The 23,055-nt window shown below is 35.3% G+C and overlaps 1 protein-coding gene across 1 annotated transcript in view; it reads left to right on the top strand.

The window, feature by feature from the left end:
- The first annotated feature begins 1,537 nt into the window (after positions 1 to 1,537).
- Syn2 (Syntrophin-like 2) overlaps positions 1,538 to 23,055 on the top strand; it is a 51,116-nt gene continuing 29,598 nt past the window's right edge. Inside the window, exons 1-4 of the mRNA XM_089089743.1 lie at positions 1,538 to 1,625; positions 15,038 to 15,193; positions 19,763 to 19,922; positions 22,930 to 23,055. Coding sequence (XP_088945869.1) covers positions 1,566 to 1,625; positions 15,038 to 15,193; positions 19,763 to 19,922; positions 22,930 to 23,055 — 502 coding nt within the window. The 5' untranslated portion in view covers positions 1,538 to 1,565. The remainder of the gene's footprint in view (positions 1,626 to 15,037; positions 15,194 to 19,762; positions 19,923 to 22,929) is intronic.

Below are 23,055 nucleotides of genomic sequence, written 5' to 3' on the forward strand. Positions count from 1 at the left end.
TTAAATCAAATCAAGCTACCTCCAAAACAAACAAAACTAGAATTCATACTTACTTAATAATTTTTCCCTCAATTTTGCTTTTAAACCACTAAAATTTTCAAGTTTCTTCATATCATTATCCAAATTATTCCATAAATTTATACGCTTTATAACAAAAGAAAACGTGGACCTGGCAGACACTATAGGTGGAGTATAATAATCATTTTTACCCCTAGTATTTTGGTTATGTATATTCCATCGGCTGTAAAACCAACCATTAAAGCACTCTGGCAGCTGCTTCATATTGTATCTATACATAAATACTAATATATAAAAATGATGAAGACCCGCCGCTGGCAGTATCCTAAAATCCCTATAGACTTCTCGAACCGATTCTCTTTCTGATTTTCCTGATAATACTCTAATAGACTTGTTTTGGATAATTCGCACAGGACTAACAATTGAAGAAAATGTACCCATGTATACAGAAGAACAATACAAAATATAGGGATGGATTAACGAAAAATAGAGAAGCCTAAGTATACTAATTGGAAACATATACTTAAGTTTACGAATCATCCCCAAATTACGCGATAGAATCCGGGATAAAGTTTCAATATGGGATCGGAAACTGAGAGTCTCATCTATAATAATGCCAAGATACTTTACTGCCTTTTGACAAGCAATCATACCATCTTCATATGCTATATGCTGTATTCATGGATAATAATTCGATGTCCTCGAAAGTATAAGAAAATTACTCTTAGAGGGGTTCACCTTTAGCTGATTCACTCTCAGCCATCTTGAAACCTCATTTAGCGATTCTCGTACACTCTCTAGGAGCAATCTCTCTGACTTTGCGATCACCACTAAAGAAGTATCATCAGCAAACATAGGCACTGTAGCCGCGCTATCCTTTTTGACGATCTCACTTGCGGTCATTTCGTTTAGGGCAGCATGTTTTAAGTGTATTTATGTATTCAATTTATCCGAACTGGGGTTTCATAAAATTTGAAGGACATTTGAAAAATCATATGCATTACATCTGTGTGATACGATCTATCTGCAATTACATCTATGTCAATCTTTGGTAGGTCGATTTGATCCTTGGGAGCAATTGGTTACATCGCTTATTATAAATAGAAAAGTATTAAGGCCATATTTTGCAAAATTTTGAAGTTGGATTCCATAATAAACCCGGAGTCACGCTACATATTTGAACGTAATTCCAAAAAACAACCAAAACTATCGAAATTCTAACCTTAATGAACAAAATTTTAAATTGTTATAGTAGGACCCGATGAATCTAAAAATTAATAAAAGACAAAATCTTCTTCACACTCTGTAGGATAGAAAAATTCTAAGTTTGAAATTCTAAAAATTTTCCTCTAAATGTGTAAATGGTTATCCCCTTAATTTTTTTTGCCATTTTTCCATCACTGTGTTGTACTGTTGGCCCTTTGTCTAACGGTTTCTTTTATCTGCATTGTTCAGGCTTTTTGGATTCAACGTCCAACTGCACCATTATAAAAATTTTCTATTCGAAGAGAGACTGGAATGGAATAATTTTAAATCAGGAAGGGCCAATGCATTTAAAAACCTCTGGATCATGGAAAATAAATGAAATAAAAACAGATGATGGGATAGTAAGATTTTGCACACATAAATTTGACTAGGAATCAGAAATTTGCAGCCCAAGAGTTTCCTCTGTCTATCCTGAATCACCCAATAAGCCCCATCAACAACAAGAACAAAAGCAGAACCCCTAGATGTTCCAATATAGGCCTACATCCCTAGGCTGATAATACAAAAAGCTGTTGAAAAAGATTAAGGCCTATTGCAGTGCAGAAATTATATAAGAAAAGATATTAGATCCTCTAGTCAATCCTTTCCAAAAATAGAATGGTAAAATTCTACTTTAGTTACTTTTGGCTATCTTGGAAAGGGGTTGGGTTAGGAAAATGAAACTTTCAGGGATGGATGTACATGCTAAGGTATGTCCCAGGAAGGTACTTTGAAGTACCTACCTCCACTCTTCCCCCCTCTATATAATGGTAAATTACTGCACATTACTAGTTGTTTTAACTCATATTTCATCCTATATTACTATCATAGGCCTAGTTTTAAATCACTGCTTACCTTACGCAACTTCAGCTTTTAACCTTGTTCATTAAAATATATTCCAAAATCCTATTTAAATCCTAAACCATTTAATTTCCTATCCTTGCTGACTATTGTTATGGTATAGTAAAACCAGTTTTGTTGTGATGTCACGACTTTGCTTATCAGAAACCCTTACCCTTGAGAGTAGCAGGCACATGCCAAACACCTCTGTGTTGAAAAGACCATTTAAACTGTAGTAATTAGGGAAAGGATTTGACAAGAGGGACCAGTAAAAATAACCTAATTGTTTTTAGAGGACAAATTATGTCATGGGAAGATGTTTTTGAAATCCCTCTTCCACCCAAACTCAAAGTTTTCTAAAATTCTACTTTAGAAGCTTTTAAAGTATTTCTAAAGTACTAAAAGATAGAGTGCTAAAAACATCAGAATCAACTTCAGAGGAGACGTTATATCACGGGAAGAGGTTTTTAAAATCCCCCTTCCCCCCAAACTCAAAATTTTCCAAAATTCTACTTTAGAAGCTTTTTAAATATTTCTAAAGCACTAATAGATAGAGCACTACAAATATCATAATCGACTTCAGAGGACAAATTATGTAACAGGAAGATGTTTTTGGAATCCCACTTCCCCCCAAACTCAAAATTTTCCAAAATTCTACTTTAGAAGCTGTTTAAATAACATCTTCCCATGACATAACTTGTCCTCTTAAGTTGATTCTGATGTTTGTAGTGCTTTGTGTCTTACCTAGACCCCAGCACCATGCCAACGCATCAACCAAACGCTGCCAACGAGAGGCTCGGTTGACCGCCACTGAAGTGTCACAACGTTGCTGGCATGCAGCTGGAAGAGGCGGCGATGTTTGGTTGACTTTGAATTAATTTTGCAGCAATTCTTTATTGCGTCAACTGCAAAGTCAAAGCTTTTCTTTTCTCGTGAGGTTTAAGTATTTTGATTTTTCTGATTAGAAATCAAGCAGAGCTTGCACTATTCCCAAATTTCCGGGGATTTTCCCAGAAATCTATTTGCCACCCCAAAATAAATTTGGTTCCCCAAATCTTCAAAAATCATCCAATCATGTTGCCATCCCTAGTGATTTATCCCTAGTGACTATCCCTGCCAAATATTACTTTGTATACCCAAATTCTTCACTACTCTCTTGTATGTTAATTTTTGTCTCTTGTGTTACTTTGCATATAAACCAGACAGATATAATTGCAATATACACGGCTCTTCATATGCTGACAAAAGTATTGTCTTTTTGAGATTAAGTAATAAAAACAAGTTTTTTTTTAACTGAAAGTAAGGAGCAACATTAAAACTTAAAACAAACAGCAATTATACCGTATATGAAAGGGACTGTCCCCTCCTTCACACCTTGCTCTTTACGTTACTTTAGCGTAAAGAGCTAGGGGTTGAGGAGGGGACAGCCCCTTTCATATACTGAATAATTGAAAGTAAGTAAGAACTGAAATTGAAAGTAAGGAGCAACGTTAAAACTTAAAATGAACAATAATTATTCCGTATATGAAAGGGGCTGTCCCCTCTTCAACCCCTAGCTCTTTACGCTAAAGTAACGTAAAGAGCAAGGCGTGAAGGAGGGGACAGTCCCTTTCATATACGGTATAATTGCTGTTTGTTTTAAGTTTTAATGTTGCTCCTTACTTTCAGTTAAAAAAAAACTTATTTTTATTGCTTAATCTCATAAAGACGATACTTTTGTTAGCATATGAAGAACCGTGTATATTGCATTTATATCTGTCTGGTTTATATGCAAAGTAACACAAGAGATGAAAATTAATGTACAAGAGAGTAGTGAAGAATTAGGGTATACAAAGTAAGATTTGGCAGGGATAGTCACTAGTGATAAATCACTAGGGGTGGCAACATGATTGGATGATTTTCGGGGATTTGGGGAACAAAATTTTTTTTGGGGTGGCACAGAGATTTCTGGGAAAATCCCCAAAAATTTGGGAATAGTGCAAGCCCTGCTTGATTTCTAATCAGGAAAATCAAAATACTTAAACCTCATGAGAAAAGAAAAGCTTTGACTTTGCGGTTGGTGCAATAAAGAATTGCCGCAAAATTAATTCAAAGTCAACCAAACACCGCCGCCTCTTCCAGCGGCACGCCAGCAACATTGTGACCTTTCAGTGGCGGTCAACCAAGCCTCTCGTTGGCAGCATTTGGTTGATGTACCGGCATAGTGCTGGGGTCTAGGTAAGAAATAGATTACTACCAATATCAGAATCAACTTCAGAGGATAAGTTATGTCATGGGATGATGTTATTTAAAAAGCTTCTAAAGTAGAATTTTGGAAATTTTTTAGTTTTGGGGGAAGGGGGATTTTAAAAACCTCTTCCTGTGATATAAAGTGTCCTCTGAAGTTGATTCTGATGTTTTTAGCACTCTATCTATTAGTGCTTTAGAAATATTTAAAAAGCTTCTAAAGTAGAATTTTGGAAAATTTTGAGTTTGGAGGGAACGGGGATTTCAATAACCTCTTCCCGTTATATAACATGTCCTCTGAAGTTGATTCTGATGTTTTTAGCACTCTATTAGTGCTTTAGAAATATTTTAAAAGCTTCTAAAGTGGAATTTTGGAAAATTTCGAGTTTGGGGGGAAGGGGGATTTTAAAAACCTCCTCCCGTGATATAACGTCTCCTCTGAAGTGGATTCTGATGTTTTTAGCACTCTATCTTTTAGTACTTTAGAAATACTTTAAAAGCTTCTAAAGTAGAATTTTGGAAAATTTTGAGTTTGGGTGGAAGAGGGATTTCAAAAACATCTTCCCATGACATATTTTGTCCTCTAAAAATGATTAGGGCATTTCTACTGGTCCCTCTTGTCAAATCCTATCCCTAATTAATACAGTTTAAATGGTCTTATCAACACAGAGGTGTTTGGCATGTGCCTCCTACCCTCAAGGGTAAGGGCTTCTGATAAGCAAAGTTGTGACATCACAACAAACCTGGTTTCATTATACCATAACAATAGTCAGCAAGGATAGGAAATTAAATGGTTTAGGATTTAAATAGGATTTTGGAATATATTTTAATGAACAAGGTTAAAAGCTGAAGTTGTGTAAGGTAAGCAGTGATTTATAATTAGGATAGTAATATAGGATGAAATATGAGTTAAAACAACTAGTAATGTGCAGTAATTTACCATTATATAGAAGGGGGAGGAATGGAGGGAAGTACTTCAAAGGACCTTCCCGGGACATACCTTAGCATGTACATCCATCCCTGAAAGTTTCATTTTCCTAACCCAACCCCTTTCCAAGATAGCCAAAAGTAACTAAAGTAGAATTTTACTGATCATTATTCTATTGCATTTCTTTCTCTTCCCCCTTCTATATAATGGTAAATTACTGCACATTACTAGTTGTTTTAACTCATATTTCATCCTATATTACTATCATAATCATAAATCACTGCTTACCTTACACAACTTCAGCTTTTAATCTTGTTCATTAAAATATATTCCAAAATCCTATTTAAATCCTAAACCATTTAATTTCCTATCCTTGCTGACTATTGTTATGGTATAATAAAACCAAGTTTGTTGTAATGTCACAACTTTGCTTATCAGAAACCCTTACCCTTGAGGGTAGCAGGCACATGCCAAACACCTCTGTGTTGATAAGACCATTTAAACTGTATTAATTAGGGAAAGGATTTGACAAGAGGGACCAGTAAAAATAACCTAATCATTTTAGAGGACAAATTATGTCATGGGAAGATGTTTTTGAAATCCCTCTTCCACCCAAACTCAAAATTTTCTAAAATTCTACTTTAGAAGCTTTTAAAGTATTTCTAAAGTACTAAAAGATAGAGTGCTAAAAACATCAGAATCGACTTCAGAGGAGATGTTATATCACGGGAAGAGGTTTTTAAAATCCCCCTTCCCCCCAAACTCGAAATTTTCCAAAATTCCACTTTAGAAGCTTTTAAAATATTTCTAAAGCACTAATAGAGTGCTAAAAACATCAGAATCGACTTCAGAGGACATGTTATATCACGGGAAGAGGTTATTGAAATCCCCGTTCCCCCCAAACTCAAAATTTTCCAAAATTCTACTTTAGAAGCTTTTTAAATATTTCTAAAGCACTAATAGACAGAGTTCGAAAAACATCAGAATCGACTTCAGAGGACACGTTATATCACGGGAAGAGGTTTTTAAAACCCCCTTCCCCCCAAACTCAAAATTTTCCAAAATTCTACTTTAGAAGCTTTTTAAATAACATCTTCCCATGACATAACTTGTCCTCTTAAGTTGATTCTGATGTTTGTAGCGCTCTGTGTCTTACCTAGACCCCAGCACCATGCTGGCACATCAACCAAACGCTGCCGACAAGAGGCTTGGTTGACCACCACTGAAGTGTCACAACGTTGCTGGCGTGCCGCTGGAAGAGGCGGCGGTGTTTGGTTGACTTTGAATTAATTTTGCGGCAATTCTTTATTGCGTCAACCGCAAAGTCGAAGCTTTTCTTTTCTCATGAGGTTTAAGTATTTTGATTTTCCTGATTAGAAATCAAGCAGGGCTTGCACTATTCCCAAATTTTCGGGGACTTTCCCAGAAATCTCTGTGCCGCCCCCAAAAAAAATTTGGTTCCCCAAATCCCCGAAAATCATCCAATCATGTTGCCACCCCTAGTGATTTATCACTAGTGACTATGCCTGCCAAATATTACTTTGTATACCTTAATTCTTCACTACTCTCTTGTACGTTAATTTTCATCTCTTGTGTTACTTTGCATATAAACCAGACAGATATAATTGCAATATACACAGTTCTTCATATGCTGACAAAAGTATTGTCTTTATGAGATTAAGTAATAAAAACAAGTTTTTTTTTAACTGAAAGTAAGGAGCAACATTAAAACTTAAAACAAACAGCAATTATACCGTATATGAAAGGGACTGTCCCCTCCTTCACGCCTTGCTCTTTATGTTACCTTATCGTAAAGAGCTGGGGGCTGAGGAAGGGACAGCCCCTTTCATATACAGAATAATTATTGTTCATTTTAAGTTTTAACGTTGCTCCTTACTTTCAGTTTCAGTTCTTACTTACTTTCAATTATTCCGTATATGAAAGGGGCTGTCCCCTCCTCAACCCCTAGCTCTTTACGCTAAAGTAACGTAAAGAGCAAGGCGTGAAGGAGGGGACAGTCCCTTTCATATACGGTATAATTGCTGTTCGTTTTAAGTTTTAATGTTGCTCCTTACTTTCAGTTAAAAAAAACTTATTTTTATTACTTAATCTCATAAAGACAATACTTTTGTCAGCATATGAAGAACCGTGTATATTGCAATTATATCTTTCTGGTTTATATGCAAAGTAACACAAGAGACGAAAATTAACGTACAAGAGAGTAGTGAAGAATTAGGGTATACAAAGTAATATTTGGCAGGGATAGTCACTAGTGATAAATCACTAGGGGTGGCAACATGATTGGATAATTTTCAGGGATTTCGGGAATCAAATTTTATTTGGGGTGGCACAGAGATTTCTGGGAAAATCCCCGTAAATTTGGGAATAGTGCAAGCCCTGCTAGATTTCTAATCAGGAAAATCAAAATACTTAAACCTCACAAGAAAAGAAAAGCTTTGACTTTGCAGTTGACGCAATAAAGAATTGCTGCAAAATTAATTCAAAGTCAACCAAACATCGCCGCCTCTTCCAGCTGCATGCCAGCAACGTTGTGACACTTCAGTGGCGGTCAACCGAGCCTCTCGTTGGCAGCGTTTGGTTGATGCGCCGGCATGGTGCTGGGGTCTAGGTAAGACACAGAGCGCTACAAACATCAGAATCAACTTAAGAGGACAAGTTATGTCATGGGAAGATGTTATTTAAACAGCTTCTAAAGTAGAATTTTGGAAAATTTTGAGTTGGGGTGGAGGGGGATTAAAACAAACTTGTCTTGTACCATAATGTCTCTTCTTATGACAATTCTTATATGTTCATCTATCTATCTTATAGTGCTATAGAATTTTTTAAAAGGCTGATAAAGCGAAATGTATTACATTTACCTGGGGTGGAAGACGAAGGGTTTTCATAATATCTTCCCGTGACATAACGTCTCCTCTGAAGTTGATTCTGATGTTTTTAGCACTCTATCTTTTAGTACTTTAGAAATACTTTAAAAGCTTCTAAAGTAGAATTTTAGAAAATTTTGAGTTTGGGGGGAAGGGGGATTTTAAAAACATCTTCCTATGACATAATTTGTCCTCTAAAAACGATTAGGTTATTTTTACTGGTCTCTCTTGTCAAATCCTTTCCCTAATTAATACAGTTTAAATGGTCTTATCAACACAGAGGTGTTTGGCATGTGCCTGCTACTCTCAAGGGTAAGGGTTTCTGATAAGCAAAGTCGTGACATCACAACAAAACTGGTTTTACTATACCATAACAATAGTCAGCAAGGATAGGAAATTAAATGGTTTAGGATTTAAATAGGATTTTGGAATATATTTTAATGAACAAGGTTAAAAGCTGAAGTTGCGTAAGGTAAGCAGTGATTTATAACTAGGCCTATGATAGTAATATAGGATGAAATATGAGTTAAAACAACTAGTAATGTGCAGTAATTTACCATTATATAGAGGGGGGAGGAGTGGAGGTAAGTACTTCAAAGTACCTTCCCGGGACATACCTTAGCATGTACATCCATCCCTGAAAGTTTCATTTTCCTAACCCAACCCCTTTCCAAGATAGCCAAAAGTAACTAAAGTAGAATTTTACTGATCATTATTCTATTGCATTTCTTTCTCTTCAGTATGTTTTTTGATAAATTTCTAGTGGGCTAGGTTATATAGCCTAGGCTAATTTAGCTAAGATGAAAATGTCATTTGATGCCTTTTTTAGGCCTATGCTCTTTCATAATTCAAGAATCACTTCTGGAGATAGTTGCATCTTGTGTCCTTTTAAGGGGTCCCAAATGTATTTCATTTTTGTAACCACACAAAGAAGTTATCAACACTTTTTAAGCTATTGAAAAGTTGTTAATAACATATCAGTAGCTTATAAATAAGTTGTGGTAAATTTCTACCAAATCATATTGGTAAATATCTACCAAATCATATTATTGAGTTAGGACTAAAGTGAATACACCATTCGATGCCTTTTTTTTATACTGATTACTAATATAATAATCATTTCTTTTGGCCATTAATTTCAGCCCCCCCCCCCTATATTGGCCAATTCAGGTTTAGGTTGTAGAAATATATACCCTGATTTGGCATATATAGGTGGGGGGGGGGCTGAAATTCATTTCCGATAGAAATGATTACTATATTTGTAATCATCATAAAAAAGGTATCAAGTGGTTTATTCACTTTATGCGTAAGTCAATAATATACTACTGCTACTAACAACTCATCGCAGCACCAAGCCGCCTGAGGCCAACACAGCTACGCACGCTCCTCCTCCACCCCAATCTATTCAAAGCCTCCCTTTTTACACCCGCCCACGAAGTTCCCATTTCCTTTAAATGATTTGGTAGAAATTTACCTAAGTTATATATTCCAAAAATGTTGATTTATAACATTTCAAACCTCATTTATTAAGCAACTCAAATATCCTGTTTCAAGTTTTTTGAATGTTGTTGACAAAAATAGCATTGTATTTTATGATTCAAAACTTTGCTGTCAACAATTCAGGATATAATCCAATTTAGGGTATATATTTGCACATTGGAGGGAATGGTGATGGGTAAATTTCAATGTTAATTTGCAGTTGGCCATATAGTTTAGCATGGATGAAAGTGAAAACATCAATTTATGCTTTTTTATGCTCTTTCATTATTCATATAAAATACCTTTAGGGCCCCTTTAAGGGCTCAAGATGCAATTAGCCCCCAGAAGCAATCATTAGATTGTGAAAGAGCATAAAAAAAGGCATCAAATGACATTTTTACTTCCATCTTTGCTAAATTATATAGCCCATTAGAATTTTACCTGTTTTTTTTATATTAAACAAAGCTATTTGAATAAAGAAGAATTTGCAAACTCTTATAAAGAGCCATGCTAACATATGCTAGTGTAAAGGTAAAAATAGAGAGATAAGGCTCCTCTAAAGGAGCCATGATAATAAAGATACTTGAGTTTACTTTCAATAAATTGAAACTCAAGAGACCAGAAGAAAAGTTCAAATTACCAAGATGATCAAAATAACAAGAGTTCAAATAATCAAGAAGGAACAAGGAAGAATTTCAAATAAACAAGTGCTTTGTTGAAAAACATAAAACATATATGTACATACTTAGGCCTACATGTAAACTTTTTTATTTAACTTCTGATTAGCATATGTATATTGAGTATGGTAAAACCATGCATATAAAAAAATAAAATTATTTTGTAAAGTAGTTTATAATTTATTTATAGACTTCCATCTTACATTGTTCAACTTATTTTCAATGGTAATGAAAGCTGTAAAGAAATTATCACTTGTTTCTCTTCTGAGAGCATAGGAACACAAGGTCCAGATTAATAATCTTGCCTAGTTAATATTACTGAAATAAATGTTTCTTCTTATTTATCCTCCCCCTCATCAACTTGAAAAGAGAATAATTTGGCATCAATAAAAGCACTATGGACATTAATTCCATCATCCATTTGAACAAAATCCTCAAAGGTAATCACAATTTGGTAGAAGTAACCGCTCTGTGTCTATGGGGATGAATCCTGTTAAATATCAGGACTCTGATAATTATGCAGGGTTTTCTGTTTCCTTAGCAAACCCACCTTGTTTGAAGCAGTTATGTAGGGTGGTAGAACTGACATCTTTCAAGGCCTAATCAATCATAATTACAGAGGTCAAAACTGCTCAGATTCTCACTTTTATCAAGGCAATCCAGTGGAATTTATATATTTTCATAGACTACTGCAAAGCAAGATGCCCTTATTACAAATCCAAATTATTGAGGTATTTCTTTTCCAACTTATAAAGTGTTTTTCAAGGGACCACAAACACAGTTCTAATTATCAACAGATTCAAAGTGTCAAATTATCTAGAGTTTACTGTACTGTTAGGTTTCTTATTTTATGCTTGGCCATTCCCAAATATTTGTCACTTTGCTATAAATGTACCATCACTCCCCAGGTGGTCCCTCATACATCTGTAGGATTATATTACACAGCCTAGGGAGAGTAGTATACATGATGTGATATTTTTTGTATGGTAAAAAAAAAAATCATATAAAATGGTTGACTAAAGAACTGGTTAATAGGTCAAATGGAAGCCCATTACCAGGAGAATAGAATGTGATTTTTTTCAGTTATTTTACTTTTCAACTGAAGAAAAAGATGGGAAATTCCTGAACGTATCAGTTGTCCCACTAAATATCAGGGGGTTCTGCATACAGGGACAAGGGATGGTACATAGTGGGTTATGATCTGTTTATTAGCAAAAACAAATAAACTAAAATCGTGAAAACTAAAAAACAAAACAAATAAACATCAAATAACTAAAATCAAGCAGTCCATAAATGGACTGCCTGTTGGGAAACATTAAATATGAAGTTGTTCTGGAAGCAGGAACAGGGAGTGATAATTTTTTGAGTATATCTTCTCTGAGGTTAAAGATAGAGTCCCCTTGGTTTGGCCACTTCCAATTTTGAAGTCTGGCCAGACACATGACATATACTTTTGCACTGTATGTTCATATATAGATTTGTAAATATATAGTTAATCTTAAAAATAACTTATTTGAGTGATAGCAGTTGTAGTTATAATAACAGTTACAGTCACAAGTAGTCACAGTTACAAGAGTCACAGTTGCATGTAGCCATTTTCACAGTTTGAGGTGCCATTCATATTTGCAAGTAGTTCATGCAGTCAAAGTTGTATGTACTGGCAATTGCAGATGTTGCAGTTACAATTAGTGGAAGTTGGAGTTGCAATCAGTCACAGTCATAAGTATTTACAGTTGCAAGTAGTCACAAATGCAAACAGTCAAAAGCAGTCACAGTTTGGAATAGTCAAAATAGCAACAATACTAATAGAATAAGTAGTAGTTTTAGTAGCACTGAAAGGTTCAATTGAACACTTTCAGCTGTTCCTCAGATTTTGTTAATATACTTTTTTGAAAAACTTGCATGCATAGAGTGCATTTTGGTTTTGCTCCACATTCACTGCACTATTTCCTGATATTTTCACCTTAATACCCTTACCTTTTGCATATAGGCCATTTTGACATGCATATTTAATTATAAATCAACCTCAACATACCCTGAAAGTTTCAACTAAATACTTTTATCTGTTCCTAAGATGTTCTGAAGATGCTCTTATGACAAGCTTGGATGGATTGTCTTTTGATTCAATTAAACATCTCCCCTTGACCTCCCTGTTTTTCTGGAATATTGCACGTGCACCCTTTCAACAATATGGATATGCATAGTGCCTTTTGATTTAGTTTTACCCCTCCCCCTCGAATTTCCCTGAAAGTTGAAACTTAATACCCTATTTTGTTCCTAAATGTTATCTATGCTGCTTTGACAACTTGGATGCACCTAAACCCTTTTGGAGAAAATTATCTTCAGAAGAAAAAAAAATCTCCCTTGATGTTGTAGAGGGGTGTCATCTGGTACATGCTGAGACATGTCCCAGTGTGTACCATCTTTTTTTTGTCCCATTGTATACCAGATGACACCCATCTACAAAATCAAGGGTTGATTTTTTTTTTTTTTTTCTGAATATTTTGCCATAAGATGGACACAGAACATGACAAGATAATTCAGCTTTTTTCTAGTAGACTACTACAAGGACTAAATTCCACTGAATTAAAAAAGAACAAACAAAGGAAATTTAAATGCAAAATATTTTTAAAGGGGGTATTTCCCAAACTTTGAGGTAGGTTTACTCAAAAACAAAAGTTGTAACATATCAAAATGATTTTCTGGATGGTTGAATATCAAACAGAACTATGCTAGATGACCTTGAGTAATGTTTTAGAGAATGCTGGATGGCAGAAAGGCAGCTTTACCTGACAGCAATGGTTCTTTGTAAAAACAGGTTTTTGCATTCTAAACTCAATGATGTCTGTTTTACCTGTATCTGATTACCATGTTGGATAAAAATATTGTTAGAAATTATTTTGAAAAAGCAGATAAGAATTGGAAATTCTTTGGGCTATATCTGGGACCACCTTTTCTAGCTATGAGGATTGATGTTTTGCTTGGCAATTTAGGGCGAATGGATCAATTATCCACTGCAACAAGATTAGGCAACAGGCTTGTTACTTTCCTTGCAAAAAAAGACCCTGCAACCAAATTATCAATTCAATGACCTATATGCCAGCAATGACTCTGGAAAATCATGTTTTAGGGGATAGACTGCATTTTTATAAAACCAGCCATGATATTTTAAAGTGTATAAAATAAAGAATCTAATAGTACTACTCTTATTTTATTTGGTTGTTTCTTTCAAAAGAATCCTAACTCTCAAGTGTTACCAATATTTCATTCACCAGAACCAAAAATAGTGTTTTGAATATAAATATACATAAGTTTTATAGTTTTATGTATATCATAAATATACATAAGTTTGTACAGATTCAAAAAAAGAGAGACAAACCTCCCAAAATGTACTTGAAACATGAACAATATAAACTTCCAAAAAAAATAATGAAATAATGACAAGAAACCCCTTAAGTCTGCTTCTATGTAAACGTTTTTCATATGCTTTACAGTATTCTAGTTAGAAGGACCAGCAAGGCACATGTCAAGACAAGCTTAGACTCTTCAATAGCATTGTTCTTTCAATTCTGATGTATGCAGCTGACTCATGACATATTAATGGAGAGCAATGGGGGAAGCTTTCAAAAGGCCAAATGAAATCTGATGATCAAATGTCTTATTGCGTTGTATCAAACTTAGACTCTTCAATAGAAATGTTCTGTCAACTTTGATGTATGCAGCCAAATCATGGTATAATAATGGATAGCAATGGGGGACCTTAGAGCTCCCAAGGCAATCCTCCAGTGGCAACTTGGAGGATCAAGAAGAAGTTTCATCCCAAGAGCACGCCATGCCAAACTTGCCAGTCGGATCTCTGCTCTCATAACACATGCCTGCAACCCAAGTGGGAAGATGTGCTAGTGCTGTGGGATATGAGAAAGACTGGTGACTCTTTGTTGATGCCCTAAGTGCCTCCGGAGGCACATGAGGATCTGGGGTCTAAGTATTAGCATAAGATTATGACAATTTAGCCACAACTGACCTCATTCATAAATAGGAGCAATTAAATATTGATTTTGCAAGTAAATTCAAAAATCAATCAGATACTTACTAAAAGCTCAAGTGATGGGTAGGATTTTCAGAAGAAATGACAGCCCATAATGCTGTACAATTCTATTGTATTAAAAAAGACCTTTGCTGATGAAACAAATCTCCAATATTGATTCTGACTTGATTAAAAATCCCTGATTTTCCCAGTTTCTGATGCCTATAGCTCATGCTATTAAAAACTTTCTGAAGTTCATACCATGAAGACTACAATCTCCAAGAATGAATTGTGGTCAGTGAAGGGGAAATAGGTGGACGAGGAGATGGCGCAATAGACTTGCCAAGACAACTCTGAAATTTCAGGTGCAGAAGGTCATGTTTTGAGCCCCCCCCCTATAGAATTCCCAAAAGAATAGCTGTAACCTCCCTGAAAATTTGATTTTCTTGTATGAAACGTATTCATACCTACAGTTGTAAATCTACAACCTATATCATACCTGCAAAGTGGAAGAATGAAAAAAAAACTTCTATTGTGTTCATGCAAATGTTCCCTCACACCAAGAATAGTTTAGAAATACAAATTTTTAACTACTTTGAAACTTGGTCATGTAGGCACAAGAATTTATTTTAAGTATTGGACTACCCCCCTCCCCCTGCTCTAATGAAAAAATGTCCTCATGTGTTTCAGCTTGTGCAGCTCTTTTTTTTAGGTAATTCGCCATGGCCTTGTTGCTGTGAGTGATGGTAAGGTTTCACCACAATCGAGGTGCTTGGTTGTTACTAAAGACTCAATTCTCCTTCAAAAACAGTGTGCTTCAAATTGTGATTCTGCAATTGGAAATCGTCCATTTCCTTTGGACAGTAAGGTAGTTTTCCTTCTTTTCTTATTATTTATCTCCTTTGGCCAAGCAACAATAGCTAACTAATGACCTATATAGATCGTTTTTTTTAGGTCAGAATTTCCCAGGATGCCAATTATTCTGAAAAAATATGGAGCCATTTTTTCGAAAAAAAATACCTACATAATTACTACTCGTTGAATACATTCAAAAAGCATACCTACGCCATATATGCCTCAGTAGCAGCTATATTGTTGTCAGTGTCTATGATGTAGACAAAATTGCACAAGAAACATATGATTGACAAAAAAAATCCTATTATTGATTTCATATTTTATGAGTATGTTTCAAGAGAATGAATTGCATCATTATGGTCCCTCCCCCCCCCCCAGAAGGGAACTTATCGTTTTTATATTTATGATGCATGGAACATCACAAAAGGAACATACGGTAGCTCAGTATAAAATACCAAGGGTAATTAGTCTATTTACAAACGGTATTTTCAGTAATCTTGTAATGCCTAGAGGGCAAATGAGCCTCGGCTTGTCTTTTGTCATTATGAAAGACGCATGGCCAAACCTTTGTTTCTTTTAATTGGTCAGGTGGTGGAACAAAAACTTCTTCTTTTGCCTCAACTTGTCTGTTGTCACTATGTAAGACATATCGCCAAACCTTTGTTTCTTTTAATTGCTCGGGCGGAGGGACAAAAACTTCTTTTTCTTCAAACGACTTATTTGTTTCAGGTGTTTTATTTTTCAAAGGCATACTAAGTCTTGATGACCTTATCCATGTCAAGATCTAAAACCCAATCATTATTGTTATCATTTTCAATTTGTTTGGTTCGTTTTACCTCGGCTTGTCTTTCGTCATTATTAAAGACATATAGCCAAACCTTGGGTTTTTTTTAAAGAAAGGTATGGTAGGCATTGATGATCAAAAAAGAAATATCACTCTAACAATAAGATGTTTCGTTGGTAGTTGTCAGGACTTCCTTCACACTTTGTTATATGTTTTTTATTCATTTTCAGGTGTAGCAGAACTTTTAACCTATGTCGTCTTTTCACACAAGAAAATGGAACTTATAACATTCCATGATTAAAAACTGGAGTACTAAAGTTGGTGCCAACAAATTCGAAAGTTTGCCCTTGCGAACCATGTATAGTCATGGCAAATGCGGGTCGAAGTGGAAATTGCTGTCGTTGAAAAGTACATCCAAGTTGACCTTTACTAGAGTTAACTGAAACTCAGGATATTATTTCCCTCTGAAATATAAAAATTTTCCTTTATTTTTAAGTCATGGGGGGGGGGGGGTAAATCTGCTGTTTCTATTGAATTGAGGAATTATGGAGTAAATTAAATTCCTCCTTTTTCTTTATCTTTTACAGAATCGTAACTTTTATATGGTTTGTATTCTCTTGGAAGGCGATCGAGAATTTTCGCATTTATTTTACTAACTTCTTTGTTGGTTGAAGCTAAAATAACTTGATCCTTCATTAAATGGAAACTTTGTTTAGAATAACATTCTCCAAATACTTCCTCAATTAAATTTCCATTGGAAATTATATCTTCCGGTATTCAATTTCATTGAGTTCATTTTTAGGAAGATTTCCTTTTCCCAGTTTGAGGATATACTTTGCAAATACTTCCTGTTCAGGATCGACCCGTATTTTTTTCTTAAAAGAAACATGTTTGAAATTCTTACAAAGATGAATTGTTTTTACTGATAAATCCAGTGTTTCACTGTGGTTGCTTCGGTGTTGAACTGGTAAACACTGTCGAAAATCACCTCCAGCAACTAAAATTTTCCCACCAAAGGGTAGGTTCAGATTTGCAATTGACCACAACAACTGATCCATATTTTCTAAGCCATATTTGGGAAGCATGGATGCTTCGTCAAGTAGGAAATCATCTACTGGAGCTTATTCCTAAACCTCTGCTTGAACCAGGTCTTTTATAGGAAACAGAATCTGAGGAAAGTGAAATTTTCAAGCCGAAGGTCTCTTGTGTTGTTAGTCCAAATGGCAATAAAGTTGCTGAAATTCCTGTATAAGCCATACATTGTACTTTGTAATTTTTTCGACACACAATGTGATAAAAGGCGCTATAAATAAATGTTTTACCGGTACCACCTGGCCCATCTATGAAAAACATTTTTTCCCAAAATAATTAGGATTATATATGGCGACATGACGATTATCCCGAATAATTTGGCGATTATTAGAAACTTTTCGATAAACAGCATGGTCATGTGAAAATTCTTCTCTATTTATTTCGTCTAGTTTGCGATCATAACGACGTCGATACTTGTTTTTTTTTTTTTACATCCGCTAGAGATGTGACTGAATTGTACTGCTTTGGAAAACCAAAGCAGCACTGGAATTTTCCATTTTTATTAATCATACAACTCACATTTGGATTTAAATTCCCACCCGGATTATGAATCATCCACTTTAAGACTAATTCTGTTAATAATGGATCGTTGGAGTTTGGAATTTCAGCTGAAATAAGATCATCAATTTCAGCTGGATTATGGATTTAATCCTGAGGACTCATGATCAATAGCAAATGCATATGTGGTAGTCCATGTTTTTGAAATTCAATCGTATACACATATGCCGCAGCCTTTCCAAATATCTGATCCTTATCAATATCATTGATTATATGATCAAATTTTAGTTTTGCAATTCGAGTAATGAGATCGGGACGATTTTGAGGGAACGGTTCTATAATAGAGTGATAATCAAATTTAATAGTTGCTGCTTCTTTAAATTCAGGCCAATCAGGATTGCAAATCAGAGATATAAAGAAATCTGGGGGTCCAAGGTGACGAACAATAGCCAAGGCATCTTCAAAATGTTTAGCGAAGTAGCGTGTTGATCTGACGAATGATGACGGTAGTATAACCTTTTCACCAACGAATGCATCCTGTTTTGAGGCTAAGTATTTAAGAAGTCGTATAATAACACCTATAAACTGCCTATAATCTACACCATCTGGCAAAATAAAATTGAGCTGCATGTTTGGAGGCTGTTGTCCCAATGAAGCAGCAAGTTGACTTGCATCATCCTCCACTTTATTCATTTTGTTGCAACCTTTGCCATATGAAGGTGGCTCAATTTCACCTTTAGCAGTTTTTAACCGATTTGCCGCTAAATTGATTATGTGACAAATTTGTCCAGCTACTTTAAAGCTAAATATATTCCGACTATTTATGGTTCGATCATCGCTTACGTTGAATGAAGCTAGGGTAAAACACTAGTTCAAGTAATTTTATTATGAAATTCTTCAGAGAGCAAGTGACTTCCTAAAAAAAGGCAAACCAATTCATTTGGAATTGAGGTGGCGACATTGCAATTCGCCCAAGCTAGCAGCAATCTGCAAAAGAATTACCGTTGTTTGCTACTCTTTCTTCCGGAAAATAAAGGGCTCCACAGTGAATACAAGCAACGTTGAAGGGTCTCAAAGACTTATATGTAACATTTACTGACCTTATGGCATCTTTGTACGTATGTACTTGGTTTTGTACCACCTGTTATTGGTAACGAAGATTACGACACCGCTGTTCTTGTAACCGCATGTGTCTTTAATCTTCATTTTCATTTTTGACACGCTTTAATTCTTGTTTTCGTTTATCTTTTAACCGGGTGTATCTTTGCTCTTCTTTTTAAGTTTTGATACGCTATAATTCTCATTTTAGCATATCTTTTAACTGCCCCTGTCTTGTTGTTCATTTTCGTTTTTCATACACTCTAATTGTTGTTTTTGTTTATCTTCTAACCGCGTCTATCTTTGCTCTTCTTTTTATTTTTGATACGTTCTAATTGTAGTTTTCGCATATCTTCTAACTGCGCGTGTCTTTGGTTCTCATTTTTGACACATTTTTGGATTTTAATTACTTCAGATACTTTAGCAATGTCCTTTTCTTTAGCTGCCCGTATTGGTGTTGTCACAACTGATGGTCCAGGTTCTCTAGTTTCATATCTTATCACGTTTGATAGTTTAGGTATTGGTTCCACAGAATCATAATTTATAGTAAATGCAACTGCAAATTTTCGTTTTTTGGGTCTTCCTTTCAACATTGCATTGGATAAATAACTGACTACATTTGGACACTCAGGTATCTTATATAAGAGGAATGGTGTCATATGATGCAGTGACGTACATGACGTCAATTTAATTTTTTACGTACATAACGTCGTTATAATTTTTGATGCCATGACATACATGACGTCATTGTATTGTTTTACGTGTATAACGTCATTGTAATTTTTACTACATGACGTCATTTGCATAAAACCAAAATTAAGGCTCTTACCGAATTTTCTCAGACTTGTGACCTATCTAGATCATGTTTTTATGCGAAAGTATCCCAAGATATCAATTTTCCCGAAAAAATACTAATTTTTTTTTGGAAAAGCAGATACAGTGCAATAGTTTAGTGTTTGTTTGTAAAAAAATTATCATGGTGAGGTAGGTACCTGTATTGATACTGTTAGTCTCAAACAGGAAGTAGATGACATTACAATGCTTGCAATTAAAATTGGTAGCTTCTCCTTTTCTGCATTTACTTTTTGTATAATTTATATTTCTATTTAGGAGAGGGAAGTGATTGTGGTGAAACAGAACGGTTCTGGTCTGGGGCTTAGCATAAAAGGAGGAGCGGAGCATGGACTACCTGTTTTTATCTCAAGAGTGTTTCGGGATCAAGCTGCAGATCTTACTGGCCAACTCTTTGTGGGGGACGCAATTTTGTCTGGTAAGAAATAAATTCACAAGACCTTTGACCAACCTCAGAGTGGGATCAGTTGCAAGGGAAAACAAAATGGGGAAAACTCAGCCGATTTTTTGGCCCAGAAATGAATTTTAAATTTTGGATGCTGAAATTAAGGGCGGGCAATAATTTGACTTTATTTTTACCTGAATTTTCCACTACTACGGAAAACACATTGCAATACCAAGCCATGTGGGGCCCACATAGCTGCGCATGCTCTTCATCTCCTCCACTCTGTTCAAGCCTTCATTCTTCAACCCCTTTTCTGAAACTCCTACTCTGTTTTAATCTTTTCTTAAGACCTTATCCCACCCCTTTGACGACGTCCTGCTTTTTATTTGGCCCCAGCTAGATTACATAATCAGTAATTTTGGGCAACATAAGATGCCAACACACATGAGTAAAACTTAATCTACGTATCCGTCTTGACCTTTCTTGCATTATATCCCTAGGAAATGGGATGGAATCTTATCTTTCCTGTAGCTGATTGTTTGCTTTACGGTCATTCAAACGAGTGCTTAAAAACTACCCATAAATGATTTTTTGGAAAACATTTATTATATGCTCCTCAATCTACTGAAGCAGCCCCATTTCAGAGCCATACTTGACCGCTGTCATTACCATTACTTCAAGTATCCCGATCTCAGTTCTAGAAATTATCCTAATATTTTCCAAGCTTTTACAATAGCAAAAAAATCACCTGCACCTGTGTTATTCTACTTTTTATTTCTTCGCCCTGTTTACAGAGTGTTTACCTAGTTACTTATTACTTAGCTTCACCTCTACATCCTTATTTATTCCAACTTTAAGTGACCTAGCCTTCTTAACATTCATTTTCAAGCCCATTTTTGCACCCTGAACCCATAAAACCATTGAAAATTCATTTCTTTTGCTAACATATGTAGGTCACTCAAGTCATCTCCATAATTTGGGTCTTGAGGAGTTCTAGCTTCTCATTTAACTCTTTGTTCTTTCATGTGCGTTCCTGTGTTCGTACTGATAATCAGTAATAATGGAAATAACTTATAATATTATTACTAAAAAGCTATATAAACTAAAATGGTGTTTTTCGGAAAATTATAACTCTAAAATTTATATATGGTATTTAAGATGCCTCCAAGTTTGGACTAATAGGAAGGTAAGTCTCCGTACTAAAACCAGAGTATTGGAAGCTTCAATAATAACAGTCTCCAAGTATGGCTCTGAAATGTCGGTGCTCCAAAATGCGACGGAGGATTTACTAGATTGTTTCAAGAGGAATTGCCTACCGACTGTTTTGTATACCTGTCTGACTGACCGTATTTCAAACAGTAAGCTGTACGAAAAATGTTGTTCTATTTCGCTTGCTAAGGCTATAACGAAAAAAATGTTGGGATGGCTAGGACACGTTCCGCGGAGGAAGGATGACAGATTGCCAAAGGTTGGCCTTTTTCGTCCATCCATCTAGGACCAAACGAAGAGCAGGTCGTCCCCGAATTGGATTGAATGAGGTTGCAAAGAAGAATTTGAAGGAAGTTGAATTTATTGTGAGGGTGTAAAGAGGGAGGATTTAAATAGATTGGTATGGAAGAGGAGCATCTTAGCTTTGTTGGCCTCGGGCGCCTTAGTGGCGCAGTGAGATTTTAGTAGTAGCAGTAACACTTGTAGTTACTTCGTTTATTTTAATATAATTAACTTTTATTTTTCCCCGCTAAGAAATCGCCAACGACTATTCGTCATTAGAAAAACAAACCAAAATCCCTTAAAACCAGCAACATTCGAAATACCCGAGCCAAAAAGCGCCTTTTTTCTCTTGTTTTTGGGGTATTGGTGGACAATTCTATGTTTTGGAAACTAGTGGAAAAGCCGAAATAATTTAGAAAAATCGAAATAATTCTCCAAAACATAATTTTATGTTTTGGAAAATTACAAGAAACTAGGGGTGCCGTCCTTGTGGCTTAAGGCTGGTTTATTATATTCGATTTTTTCTTCTTTTATTGAATAGATGGAGTTGCTTTATTCAATATAGTCAGTATTGTCCCTGTTGTATAACAGCTAAGATAAGGATGACCGTAAGTTTCATCATCGCCTTTTCTGTCTAAGCAGCCAAAATCAGTGTATTCTGGGGAAAGTTTTCTTTGGCAGTAATTATTCTTACTAGTTTTCTATTGTGAATACTATTCCCATTTCTCCTTCTTTTTTTGTACCCGGAATCACACGTACTTGAGCCTAAAAAACATTTTTTTTTTTTCGTTTTTGGGGTGTCCATCGACTTTTCTGTGTTTTAAAAATTGCAGGAAATTAGCTGTGCTACCGCTTTGGCTTAGGGCTGCTGCAGGATATTCGATTTTCTCTTCTTTCATTAGATAGATCGAGTTGTGTTACTCAAGATGGTCAGTATTGTTCCTGTTATATAACAGCTAAGATGTGGATGACTATAAAATTCATCAGTCGCCTTTTCTATCTAAGTATTGAAAATCAATGTATTTGAACCGGTAAAATTTTGTTTGGCAGTCCTGCTTCGTTTTCTTTCTGCTCTATTTGTATGAAGAGTATTCTACTATTTTTCTTTGTTCGGTTTGTAGCTTTTCTTTTTTTACACACACGTACTTGAGCCTAAAATTTGCCTTTTTTCTCCTTTTTTTTGAGGTGTTGGTCGACTTTTCTTTGTTTCAAAAATTGCAGGAAATTTGGCGCACTACCCTTTTCGCTGGATATGGATGACCATAAAATTCATCGGTAGCCTTTTCTATCTAAGCAGTGAAGATCCCGGTATTTTAAGCGGAAAATTTTAATTGGAAGTGATTGTTTTTACTAATATTCTATTGCAAATATCTTTTCTGTTTCTTTTTTGTTTTTGTTATTCCTACAGTATTTACATGCACACCCAATATTTACCCTTATTCCGCTTGTATCTTTTCTTTTCTTATTTTGTATATTTTCTTATTCTTGTTTTTTACACCCGAAAAAAAAAATCTAACAAGCTTATAATGATAGCATGTTAAAATTACAGTGAATGGTCATCGGCTGAAAAATTACACCCATGAACAGACTCTGAAGGTTATGAGAGAAACGGGAGATGTCGTTACGCTAGTTGTAAAGCATTACAGAGCAAGTACACCCTTCCTCCTAAGAAATT

The sequence above is a fragment of the Artemia sp. Qi Xiang Cuo genome, chromosome 5 (assembly GCF_049724085.1).
Source record: "Artemia sp. Qi Xiang Cuo chromosome 5, ASM4972408v1, whole genome shotgun sequence".
NCBI classification, from domain to species: Eukaryota; Metazoa; Arthropoda; class Branchiopoda; order Anostraca; family Artemiidae; genus Artemia; species Artemia sp. Qi Xiang Cuo.